The sequence below is a fragment of the Acipenser ruthenus genome, chromosome 14, assembly GCF_902713425.1.
Source record: "Acipenser ruthenus chromosome 14, fAciRut3.2 maternal haplotype, whole genome shotgun sequence".
NCBI lineage: Eukaryota > Metazoa > Chordata > Actinopteri > Acipenseriformes > Acipenseridae > Acipenser > Acipenser ruthenus.
Window position 1 is genome coordinate 11,621,171 of NC_081202.1, and position 12,826 is coordinate 11,633,996.

At 36.8% G+C, this 12,826-nt stretch overlaps 1 protein-coding gene across 6 annotated transcripts in view; it reads left to right on the forward strand.

The window, feature by feature from the left end:
- Positions 1 to 2,637: 2,637 nt before the first annotated feature.
- LOC117419819 (nuclear respiratory factor 1) overlaps positions 2,638 to 12,826 on the forward strand; it is a 34,268-nt gene continuing 24,079 nt past the window's right edge. For 3 of the 6 annotated variants that reach the window (XM_034926407.2, XM_034926408.2, XM_034926409.2), the window contains exons 1-5: positions 2,638 to 2,747; positions 10,393 to 10,663; positions 11,541 to 11,655; positions 11,872 to 11,998; positions 12,488 to 12,628. In XM_034926407.2, coding sequence (XP_034782298.1) covers positions 10,441 to 10,663; positions 11,541 to 11,655; positions 11,872 to 11,998; positions 12,488 to 12,628 — 606 coding nt within the window. In that variant the 5' untranslated portion in view covers positions 2,638 to 2,747; positions 10,393 to 10,440. The remainder of the gene's footprint in view (positions 2,748 to 10,392; positions 10,664 to 11,540; positions 11,656 to 11,871; positions 11,999 to 12,487; positions 12,629 to 12,826) is intronic. The other 3 variants (XM_034926404.2, XM_034926405.2, XM_034926406.2) reach the window with 2 other exon arrangements.

Consider the following 12,826-nt stretch of genomic DNA (forward strand, 5'->3'; position numbering starts at 1 on the left):
CATCAATTCAATAATATTTCCAAATTGTATTGCAACATTGTACGTGCATGTTATTTTAAGAAAATTGCATAGCCGGGACGCAAACCTGCGCTCCCCTGACTGTATGACACCCTGCTTTCACCAGGTGAGACCCTCTGTGACCTCAGCTTTACAGCTTTCAAACCACTGTATCAGATCATTGAATTATTTCCCTTGTGTTGCAATGAGGTAGAGCTATGCTTTTAAACTTTGTAAAGCACACATCATACATTGATCTAGAACCCCTTTAACACATGGGGGAATCATATTCAGCTGGAGAATACCAACTCCCATGTGGTTTTACATGGTCAGGGGGTAACTTCTTTGGTAGAGGTCAAGCCACTTTTCTAATTGCACCTTTTATATGGTTAGCCTCAGGCAAATTTGTTCAAGTGTGTACTTAGACAGATTTGCCATACCCTATTTCTGTTGAACATTATAAATATTAGGGATGCTTATCAGTCGGTTTCAGGGGAGGTTTTGCAATACGAGCCAAATCAGGTTTGCATATCGGAGAATCACATGATCACAAGCAACTGGAAGTTCCAGAGGCAGCTGTTGAGAGATTGAGTTTGTTGGAACTAGCCTATATTCAGCCGCCTTTGCATATTACAAGAAATGTGTCACCTAAGTCACATATTAGATTGTGATTTTCTTGTGATTCAAGCAAGAAGGAATCAGAGCAATCAGAGTAAAGTGTTTACCAAGGAAATCCATTGCATTTGAATCATATAATGTAACCTAAAACATGTGGATTGTATCATTTAGTCAATTTCAATTCCTTTTTAACATCAGTTCCCAATTCCCATACCCACTCCTTTTTAATCAATTCCAATTCAAAGGAGGGACTTGGAATTATAATTGATTTTAAAAAGGAATTGGAAATGGAATTGGAATTGAAAAACAAACCGAATATACCCTGACCCTGGTAGTATAATTGTTAACCACAATTTCAATAATTAAAATACAGTTTAGATCATTTGAAGGTCAGTTTACTTTGTGTCCATTTTTAAATGTGAGAGCCATCTTAAATAATGTAATAATATTCTTTAAAGATGGAGCACATACAGTCATAATTTGTGTTTAAAAACTAGCAAAACTACACAAGTGGTCCTACATGTGGCAGAAACAACAAAGTGAAAATACTCAAGTTCCTTTGTGTAATATATCTTGGGGTAGTCCCATTAAAGGCTAAACAACATAATAATAGTGCAGTAAGTTTTACATTTGTGGCTGTTTGTAGAAATCATTTGTAAATACTGTATGCCCTTTTATGGGTCCAAATTGTGTAATTGGACATATATTTTTAGTCTTCCACTTCAACTCATTTTATTGATCATAGAGATTCCTTTTTTAGAAAAAGGTGGCTATCATCTTATTATATTAGAATGTGTATTGTATTATCCTGAGGTGTATATTATTTAGGCTTTAGATGTTGCTTTTATTTAAATGTTAAGATAATGTGGGGGATTATTTACCACTGGGTGAAAACACAAACATTTTTTACATAAAGTTACAAAGTGGCTGCACATGCCGCAATTTAGATAAGCATATCACAACTGTAATAACACTAACAAATGAAAATAAAATCAGATATCAGTTTATTGTCCATTTCAGCTTGGAACACCAAACATAAATGCCCTGCACTCCTACACCATGTGCTGGTGTTTTAACATTAAACTAGCCTTGTTTTTTTTTTAACAATGCACTGCCATTATGATTACACTTCTGATCATTATTCTTTCTTACAAAGCAGTTATAAATATGCAGATGACATGCAAGTTTTTGTTATGGTTCGATAAAAGAAAAAAAAAACTGTCCTAGATGTGAACTTTTTTTTTTTTTTAAATCAAGCTCTAGATTTAGCATTGAGATTGGACTACGTTACCCAAGGTTACATTATGTTATCCTATTGCTAATTGGGGTGTATCAAACTAGCTGCAAAATGTATTGGGTATGTTTGCCTTTATATCAAATATGCTAGGAAATGCAGTTATTTTGGCAGGGACCATCAATGTGCAATGGTTTTGAAAAAAATCACCTAATACCATCTGCTAGTCATGCATATAAGAGGCTTCTAGTGCCTTCAACAGCTTAGCCAATCAGGTGTCAGTACTGTAAAACATTAGGTTTGTGTGTGGCCAAAATTGTCATGTCATCATGAAAAAAAATTATTATTATAAAATAATTTTTATCCAAAGCGACTTACAGAGACTAAGGGGTGAACTATGCTTCATCAATAACTGCTGCAGAGTCACAATAGGACCTCGGTTTTCACGTCTCATCCGAAGCACGCCGCACAAGGAGGTTAATTGACTTGCTCAGGGTCAGACACAGTGAGGCAGTGATTGAGCTGGGATTGAACTGGGAACCTCCTGGTATCAAACCCCTTTCTCTAACCTCTCGACCACCGAGCCTCATAGCGTATACAAACCGTAAGATGTTTGTTTTAAAAAAAAAAAACAATTACAAACGGAACCTGGAGTCAGTATAAAAAAATACAAATGGAGACATTCATGAATAAATAGTGGCTCAGAATTTCATACACCCTTACCAAAATGGCGTCTGTAACAATTACGTCTTACGCGGTGACGCAATCCTGGTTCTCCTTGACGCCGTGGCCGCGCCCGGTTTGTGTTCAGCTCGCTTGCTCTTTGTCCTCCATTATTGCTTGGATTCTCTGTTCCAGACTGTACGGCGCAGGCCCGCTGCAGCGCAGCCGCTCTGAGGTTAGTGCCCTACCGCGCAATCTCCAGCTATTTGAGCCCCGGCGCAGCCGCACCAACAAACCCGGCAGCGGTGGGGTGATAGGGGGACGGGAATAATCTCGGTGCGAACCGAAAATGAGGGGTTTGAAAAATAGTATTCTCCCATTTCGATAATAGACAGGTTTAAACCGCCAATTAGCCGGGATTAAGACACAAACACAAACCCGGTGCTGCAATAGGCCGCACTAGGCCCCGGGCTGCTGGTTTGATGATCCTTGGCACTGGTTGAGCTTCGGGTTAAAGTGACGGGCTGGAGTGGAGGACAGGCGGCACAGAGGGGTAGCATATTGGGTAGAAATTTAGCCACTTTAAACAAAACAAATACAATGTATGCATTTATTTATAGTCACGTGTTTACGGGTAAGACTAACAAATAGCAATATGGCAATACATTAAATACGTAAATAATATCTTCTTTGGGTGTACGATCCGTTCCAACAAAGCGGGAACTGATGACGATATTAATATACTGTACTAAGTACGTGGGCGTGACGTGTATATTATGCTTAACTAAAAAAATATATATATATATTGGTTGCTGTGTGAAATGTATGTGTTGCACTGCATCTGTATGGGAAGTGCACAGAACACACAATCAAAAACAATGCAGTGTTATATTAATAATATGAGTGGGGAGTGTTTAAGTTTGCAAACCGTATTTTCTCTCAAAGAAGTGTGTTTGCTTCCACTCTGAAGTCCTGGTAATTCTGATTGCATCAGAAACCTCAAAAGTACTGTGTGTGTGTTTTAGTATAGTATTAATAAGGTGATGTCCATTTGTTTGTTTTGGTATCCCATACATACCATATTGGAGCTATATTAGCATGTTACCAAGGTACCATATAATGTTGAAAATATCAGCTATATAGAAAGTTTCCTACAAAATGTTCTCTGTGTAAAATAATAATAATAATAATAATTATTATTATTATTATTATTTGGAAGACTAAAGTGCAATCCTACTTAATATGTTTTTGCTACCTGAGTAATAACAAATCTCAGATATAATGTCTGATGCACATTTGTTTTTGGTAAACAGGTTTGAGGAAGCAAAACATTCTACTGAATTTATTCTCAAGGGCATGTTCTGTTGAGTTAGCATATGTATTTATTACTAACTAGGTTTTTTTTCATAGACATATGCAGAAATTGGAAATAGTCTTTATATTGTTTTTGTTGACTTGTATTTATAAATATGAATTTAACATTTTACTTAATTAAAGAATTTAGTTCACTTTTTAATGTCTTTGTAAGACCATACCTTTAGATATTAGCTGTAAAATAATACCTTGGCACATGAATATTTTCAATGACAATGTAAATATTGGCCACAACAATTCAGAATCAAAGTGTTCAAATAACATTAAATATTAATCTAAAGTGAAGTGTTTAATTGTAGTTATAACATATTGTTGGTATGATATATTTGAATAAGCATACATGTTTGTTACAAAATTGTGAACAAGGTATACCTATAGTACTGTCTAATGCTTTGTGAACTGAATGCAGAGACATACAGTCTCTAAAAATGTATATAGATTGCAAGAGGCCTTTTATTTAACTTTCAAAATATGACATTTCAGTGATATAAATAGCATTCCACATGACCAGTGGTGGTATGAGCATCAAACCTTGTTCTTTGTTCATTTATGCTAGTACAGTACAGTATTAGGCCATATAAACAGGTATTATTGTAGTTCATCTTCGTTGACACAAGGGGGCGGCAACACATTGACTTTTAAGGCGTTCATCTTTGACAAATTGATCATGTTCAGTCTGAAATATGCAAGGGTTTAAACATACGTTTTATAAAGTGTTTTGTTTCCTATTGCTTTTTGCAAATTTGGCTAGCCACCCATTATATCACCTGATTACACTATTTTACTCATCTGCAGTTGACAGCTCTAATGTAAAACCTTTTCAGAAATGCATATCATGAAGTTCCTTCGTTTCTATCAACTCTGCTGGTTGTAGAATACCCTACATAATTTAGTTAGTGCTGCCGTGGAACACATGTTTGAATTAGGATGTGTTTAATATTTGATCAATTATGGTAGTACAGTGTGAGTTGTACACCCCACATTGTTACACAGAGCACAACTAGCTACTGTAGTTGCAATTTCATTTTTATACATCTTGGAAATCTGACCTAGTTTCTGTTAGCTGGGTTTAATTATGACTAGTCTCTGCTGATTTTCCAATAAGGAAAGCAAAAAAAGTGGGTTTTGAAGGTAAATTTGGGGAGAATTAAATCCTAAGATTTGTGAAAAAGTAATGTAGTTTAAAATTATAACATCTCCTAATAGCCAATAATCATTGAACAAAATAAGTAATAAATGAAGTAATTTTTGTTGGCCGATGAGACCATGGAAACAATTTATTTTCATACTTTTTTCACTAATTAAAATTAACTTTCCAGGCCCTTCCCTAAATTCTCAGAGAGCTAGTACTAAAAAAATTATACAAGTTTAGTATTTTGTATTATATTAATTGGTCGTTATTCAGCACACAAGGTTTAATTGTACAGTCATGTCTCATTAAAACTTGGATTACACAAATTTCCTCATAACACAATTTTTTAACAATGTCCCAGCCTGAATGTAACAATATCTTACACAATACTCCCTATAAACACAAATTCACTTGTATATTAGGGCTGCAACGAAGGGTACATTTTGACCTTTGAAGGTTCGGACCTTCGATGGTACTCATTTGCATAATTTACTGGCGACGTCACCATAGCTACTTGTTTATATTTGATTGAAAATCCTATTATTTTACAGGTAATCCATATAAATGGAATACAACATTCACATGTAGTTTAAAAATACGTTATATAGAACAGTAATCATGTTTTTATTATTTCAAGAAAAAAATCCACGTTTATTTACAAGTGATGCTGCTTGCGATATATACAGTAAGCTTGCATTGCAGCAGCACCAACTGCAGCAGATAGGCAAAACAAAGCTTTATTTAACAGTCACCGTTCCAAGCAGGTTATCCGTCACATTTACTACTAAAAATATTAATAATATGAATCTACGCTTGTCAAGTGACCCCAGAGATTGGTTGTGCCTCCATGATACATCAATAGTCACTTGCACAGTTTGCATTCAGCTAGTTTTTTTTTTTGGTCGTCTGGGCATTTAACAGAAAAATCAGAAACAGCAGAGGGATTTTGAGACATTTCTTTAATTACAGCTTACGCTATACAGCACTTTGCTGTTGAGATGGCGAATGAAAAAATGAAAGGTTTGCCTCTGGATAACACAAGCGGGGAGGGGCGGACGATGCTCAGTTTCGAAATTAAAATTGTTAGTGTTTGTTTCAAACATATTCTACCATAGCACTTGTCTTGTACACCAGGTATTCAGTGCATATTTTACTGAAGCACTAGCTATAGGTACCCACCCCAGTGCTTTGGATACTATACCCAACTCCATACACGGCAGCAGCGCCATATAGAGTTGCTACGTGTAACGATTTGGTAGTGGATTTTAATACAACAACTTTTGTTTACGTAATATGGATTGTACAAATCCAAAGATTTAATTTTTGCGTGCGAGTGACATTTTAATATGTGATTTACAGTATCCACACATTGTCAAACAGTTTGTGTTAACAAAAAAAAAATAAACCACTGCATGAATGCCACCTGACGAACCTTCAAAGGTTTAAAACTAACTTCGAATTCCTGGCAGCAAACGAACCTTCAAACACAGCCCTATTATATATACACATTTTATTTTAGATAGTTGAAATGTAACCGTATATGTAAGTTTAAATAAAGTGCTTGGTTAACTTTATATTGTACGCGTTTGTTTCAAGACAAATCTGATTGAGATTTGGAGGAATTTTACTCAAACGGCACAGGGAGACCTGCCAGCAGTGGATAAAGTTCAAAAGTCCTTACTTTGCATGTCAAATTCTGAACAGAATAAAGAAAAAAAAATGGCCCTTTGTTTAATGTTATGCACATTATGTTCAGTGGATGGTGTATGTGCAGTAAATATGAATGTACAAGACAGAATGTAGTAAGCAGTGTTTTTTGCTGGTCCCATAACAAGAGAGTTGACAGAAAAGAAATACCAGAATGTTAAAACCTCACAATAATCGTCATTAATACTGAACAACATTTTTAAATAAAAACAGGGCTTGACCAAGTTTCTTAACTACACAGTAGCATTTCCTTGTTTGAAAGCATCTGTTGAACCGGTATTTATTTATCTGTACTAATGGATAATTCCCGCTCACACACACAATGACAGAGTTAAACTGGCACGGCAGAGCAGTCTTATGTGACATGTCTGTATCACTGGCCACTTTCTGCCAGAATCGAAGTTTAATCTACAACGCTCTAGATTGATAGTTTATTTCTGGTATCTAAACACTTCATGTGGTGTGGGTCACAGGGCCTGATTGCCATTAGGGTTAAACTGAGCTACAGTACAAAGTGTTTTCGAACCAAGAAATAGCAGCAATTTGACTTAGTATAACATTCTTTGAATTATCGGCATATATCAAAAAGCTTAAAAAGCTTTTAAAAGCTGGGGCAACAGTGTGGAGTAGTGGTTAGGGCTCTGGACTCTTGACCGGAGGGTCATGGGTTCAATCCCTGGTGGGGACACTGCTGCTGTACCCTTGAGCAAGGTACTTTACCTAGATTGCTCCAGTAAAAACCCAACTGTATAAATGGGTAATTGTATGTAAAAAAAAATAAAATAAATAATAATGTAATTGTATGTAAAAAAAAAAAAAAATAATGTGATATCTTCAATTGTAAGTCGCCCTGGATAAGGGCGTCTGCTAAGAAATTAATAATAATAATAATAAAAAGCAGATGGTGACAAAAATCTCAGGTTGATGCCTCATGAACAGTTTTTTTTTTATGGTAAATGATTGAATAATTTTTTCTGCTGCTAACTCCATTTAGTATTGTTCAAGCTGATGGTATCTTTACAATGTAATATAGATTGGATCATTGGTATTTTGGAAGCTGGAAGTAATAAAGAAATTGTGATTTACAAAGTACAATAAACCAAAGAATGCAAAAACAATGAATGAATAATTAAATCAATAAAATACAAGGGTTACAATATTTAAAAATGCATCCAGAAACCACCAAGAACAAATGTAAACTTTCCTAGCTATAGAGTTGAAGAAATTAAAATAAAACTAATATTTAATGCAGACATTTAATGGAACATGGATGCATTCATTTTCAAATATAAAATATATTTAAATTGGATTAAGTTGTTGATTTACAGTTGATTATATTTAAATTGGATTAAGTTGTTGATTTAAGTTGTTGTTGTATTACAATAATCCTCTGAATTCTGCTAATTTCCAGGATGTTACCAAATCCTAACAAAAGATATGAAAAAACAGTTAAGGATTTATCAATGTACTGTATATACACGGTAACAATGGGGTTGGTTATTCTAGTTAAAATTAAAGTCACTTGCAAGAACTATGCATGCAAAATTTTCATTGAATTAGTTTTACGTCAATAACATAGGCCTGCAAAACAATACATGGAAGTACATATGTGTTTGTGATTTAGGCAAAGCTGAGGTAAAATCAATCACAATAATGCACTGAACCATTATTGTTGAAACTGCAAGGAAGTGTAGAATATTCATTATTGCAGACTAATGGTCAAAAGTTGACCTTTAAAGGCATCTGCAAGAATCTTTTTCAAACATATTTGCAGGTTATTTGTTGAGTCATCGGAGATCCGACAATAACTGCAAAGTGATTCTTGGCATGTCACAAGTCACCATGCAAACTGAATACAGGGCATTCCTTTTGGTGCAAAGCAAAGGAATAATGGTTATGGTTAGAAAGTTCCATGTTTCTTTATTTGTCAAACCCCCTAAGTTGTATGTAGGTATCAGAGTACAGCAATACATAGTAACATCAACCAAAACACCATGTAAACTGTAAGGTAATGTTGCAATACAGGTAACCAATTACAGTAGTTTTGCTCTTGCTAATGAACCCAATGATGGAGAAATTGTAAACTTGGTTGCTTTTCTGCAAAGGAGAATCCGCACCTAACCAATAAGTCATCAGTAAGCATATAAAAGCTCTGTGTGTTATTCTTTCATGTCACTTCTTTTTGTTTCGGCTGCTGTCAAGCGCTGGGAGGCTGAAACAGGAGTTGACCGCTTAGAGCCTGGAGGAAGGGCTGCCCTCAGCCACGGATTCCCTGAAGTTTCCCCCCCAAAAAATAAAAAAAATACCTGAGTGTTGAGCGGTTCGTATTTAGTTCAACGTGGCGAGTGGTCAGGTTGGACAGGCTGGGCTCTCTCACCCAGCACAGTCATGCTCTGGGGGACTGGCCATGTCTCAGCTGCTGATTTTCATTAAATTCAGTATTTGGGGGATAGGTGGCAGGGCGCCACTGTGGAGTGCGTTAATTATTTATTATTATTCATTCATGGTTTGGCAGCCTCGTCTTTTTGGGGGGAGTTGGCCCATAGCCACTTCCTATCTGCGGCACTGGGATGCATGTAACTGTTCATGTGTTTCCAGCCGGCCTCCTGCCAAATTTATCTTTCACTCGGGCCTGAGTGCCCACCACAGTCATTGGGCCCTGAGCGCCGTGAACAGTTCTTAAATAATCTGCAATTGCAATCATCATCATTCATTCTTTGCCATTCTTTCATAGTGGATTCTCCGTGCTGAAAACACACATTCTCAGTTGCTGTTAATGAGCTTGTCTCAAAGTCCCTGGTGCAACGACTGTAGTGCCTAGGGTTTCCCTGCAAGAGTACATAGAAGGAGATTACCTGCTATCAACATGGTTTCACTTCTGACTATCATTGTTAACCCCCAGTTACATTTCAATGTTGAATGGCTCTACAGATTGTATTTACAGAACTTGCAACAGTGGAACTCATTTGCATTTAAATTTAAGATTGCATTATTGTAAAGATGTACTTAGATGGCCGCTGAAGTTCACTTATACACTTGACACATCCGTTTCATACAAACGTATAATAATATACAGATACAGGGAAACCCTTTACCCCTTAAGGTACACAAGGAATTGAGTAGTTGTTCAAACGGTTTCTTAAAATACATTTGATAGTGACTCAAGTATCAAGAGGAGACTGATAATACAGTACATTTTAAACCCTGTTTCGTGCACCTCATTGTTAAAAATATGAAAGTTAGCATCATTTTATTTGTGGGAGACATATGTCCCTTATACCTTTTAAAGGGGTAAAGGCGTTTTAAAATAGTAAGAGGTGTTGACATTTTAGCAGATACAGGAGTGGTAATTAAAACTGTTTGACATATTTCTTTCTAAAAAGTAAAGGTAAACAATTTCATGACTGGTGCTATGTGCTTTACTCAATGAGACATTTCCATGAGGGCATAAGGAAATACTCAAATGTAGTCTTCATGTATTCCAGTTTTGATACTGCATAAAAACTTTAACAGCACACACAAATAGATATGATGTCTCGGCTGCTGTATCCACATGTGCTTTTATGATGCCGATATGTATAACATTGTAAAAACACATGGGAGGCTCTGTTTGGAAGTATGAATAACCTTAAACATCATTTTAAATACATATCTTTTTTTTTTAAAGGCTTACATTTGCTGTTGTGCGCAGTGTGATCTAGATTAGCATCCCCCAATGGAAGATCACGGAGTGGGTCAGGTTGAGCATATGGCCACCATCGAGGCCCATGCGGTGGCCCAGCAAGTTCAACAGGTCCACGTGGCCACCTACACAGAGCACAACATGCTGAGCGCAGACGAGGACTCTCCCTCCTCACCCGAGGACACCTCTTACGATGACTCGGACATCCTGAACTCCACGGGCAACGATGAGGTCACCGCTCACCTGGCTGCTGCAGGTACTGTAGGGCTGGAACTTGAACTGGGTCATACTGTCATATAAATTAAAGGGAAATAAGTGACATTGTAAAATAAATAATTGGAGCCAATTATAATCTCCCAAATTCAACAATCTCTTCTGCTGTGTATTAGGCCTACTACTGAACAGCCTTGAAAGATAGTTTATGCTGTGTAAGTCAAGGTTGATAACTGTTTGTTCGATTAACTGTAATATACAAACACTAGTTTTCAAGACCTCAAAAGTCGTCTTCAGGCCTATGTGGAAATGCCTTTTAAAGTTTCTTTAAATTTCCACATACACATGGGGTTGAAAGACAGTGTTCGTGTATCACAGTTAAATCTAATAAACAGTAGCAACTCTTCAAATGCAGTAGATACTAATCTACAATATACTGAAGAAAGACATTTCATTAGAGGCTGTTAAATCACCATGAGGTACTAAATTGTGTAGCTGTCAGTTTGCCCAGCAGAGGGTGATATAGGACCACAAAGTACAATTAAACATTGCCTTTGATCACATCAGGAAAAATGTCATGCTGTTGATCAGATAACAAAAATACAGAATTTAGCACACATATTTATTTACATTTGGAAGCATTTTATGCTTCAATGAGTGAGGATCTTCTGTATTGATTTAAAGGTTTGGAGCTGTCTGAAGATCTAAAAGACCTTGCATTCAAATCCTACCACAGCCTGGTACACACTCTTTAGAAATTATAACATATACTATTCAAGACAGTTTTCTACTTAAAATGTTTTGTTTTGTCTTCTGAATTCAAACTTACTAATTGTAACAGTATGGGTGGTCAATAGCTTTATCAGTGCCACTTGAGAAAGCACTGACCACCATCTCCATTCCTCTGGCTTTGATTTCAGGTCCAGTGGGAATGGCAGCAGCAGCTGCTGTGGCAACCGGGAAGAAACGGAAGCGACCGCACATCTTTGAGTCAAACCCCTCAATCCGCAAGAGGCAGCAGACTCGATTGCTGAGGTGAGAATGTTTGATTGTTTGCAGCGGCCCCTAAGTGGGTTGTTGTGGATTGAGACAACAAAAAAAATAAAAAAATAAAACAATGAGCGTAATTATATCAGAATTATGAAACTGATTGGTGTGTCGTGCATTCAGATAAACTGAAATCCAGTAGGTGGAGGTAAATCTAAAAGATGATTCTGTCACCAACTGAAATCAATGTGTTTGTTTTTCCAGGAAGTTAAGAGCAACTTTAGACGAATACACAACTAGAGTGGGTCAGCAGGCTATAGTGCTATGTATCTCTCCCTCCAAGCCCAATGCACTTTTTAAAGTGTTCGGGGCAGCTCCACTGGAGAATGTGGTAAGTCTCAAACAGGGTTCTTATATTTATCAGGTAGCCAACAGTATGAAATCTTCTGAAAAGCAATGCCCAGACAACAAAGATGGTTCATTATAACTTTTTTTGTTCTTTTTTTAAATGTATCATTATTATTATTTTTAATCTTAGACGATGTAAAACCATTGTGGTGTTCACCATACGTTTTCCAGATACTAAAGTACAATATGGGCCTGCTTTATTTTAAATGCATTTTATACATTTTCTGTAATTTGGCCACTTAATAGTGACAAGTTGTTTCTGAGTTCCAGCTGTGGCATCATTCTTTCATAAATATGCTTCCCTCTTTCCTTAAGTTTCATCAGCTTGTTCATAGTCATTTTTTGAAGGCGATTGCCCCAGCAACAGGGGGTGGGGGTGGTTAGGGTGCGTAGCTGCCTTGTTTGCAGCGAGCTCTGGCGCCAGCAAGCACTCCCTCTCCCCTTTTTACCTGAGCTTTATGGTGTCCCACAGGTCAGGAAGTACAAGAGCATGATTCTGGAAGACCTGGAGACGGCACTGGCAGAACATGCTCCTCCGCCCTCAGAAATCAGCTCAGAGCTGCCGCCCCTCACCATTGATGGGATCCCGGTGTCCGTCGATAAGATGACGCAGGTGAAATCACTCATTGCAAATATAGATGTGCAGATATATGCAGAAAACATTAAATCACAAGGCATCATAGACGAACATGAGTATTCATCCATAACTTAAAACATCATAAAATCTGTAATGGTACCAAAATGAAGTTTAGATAAAATAATGATGCCAATTATTTATTGGTCAGAATTTACCAGCAGACCATTTTAGTAT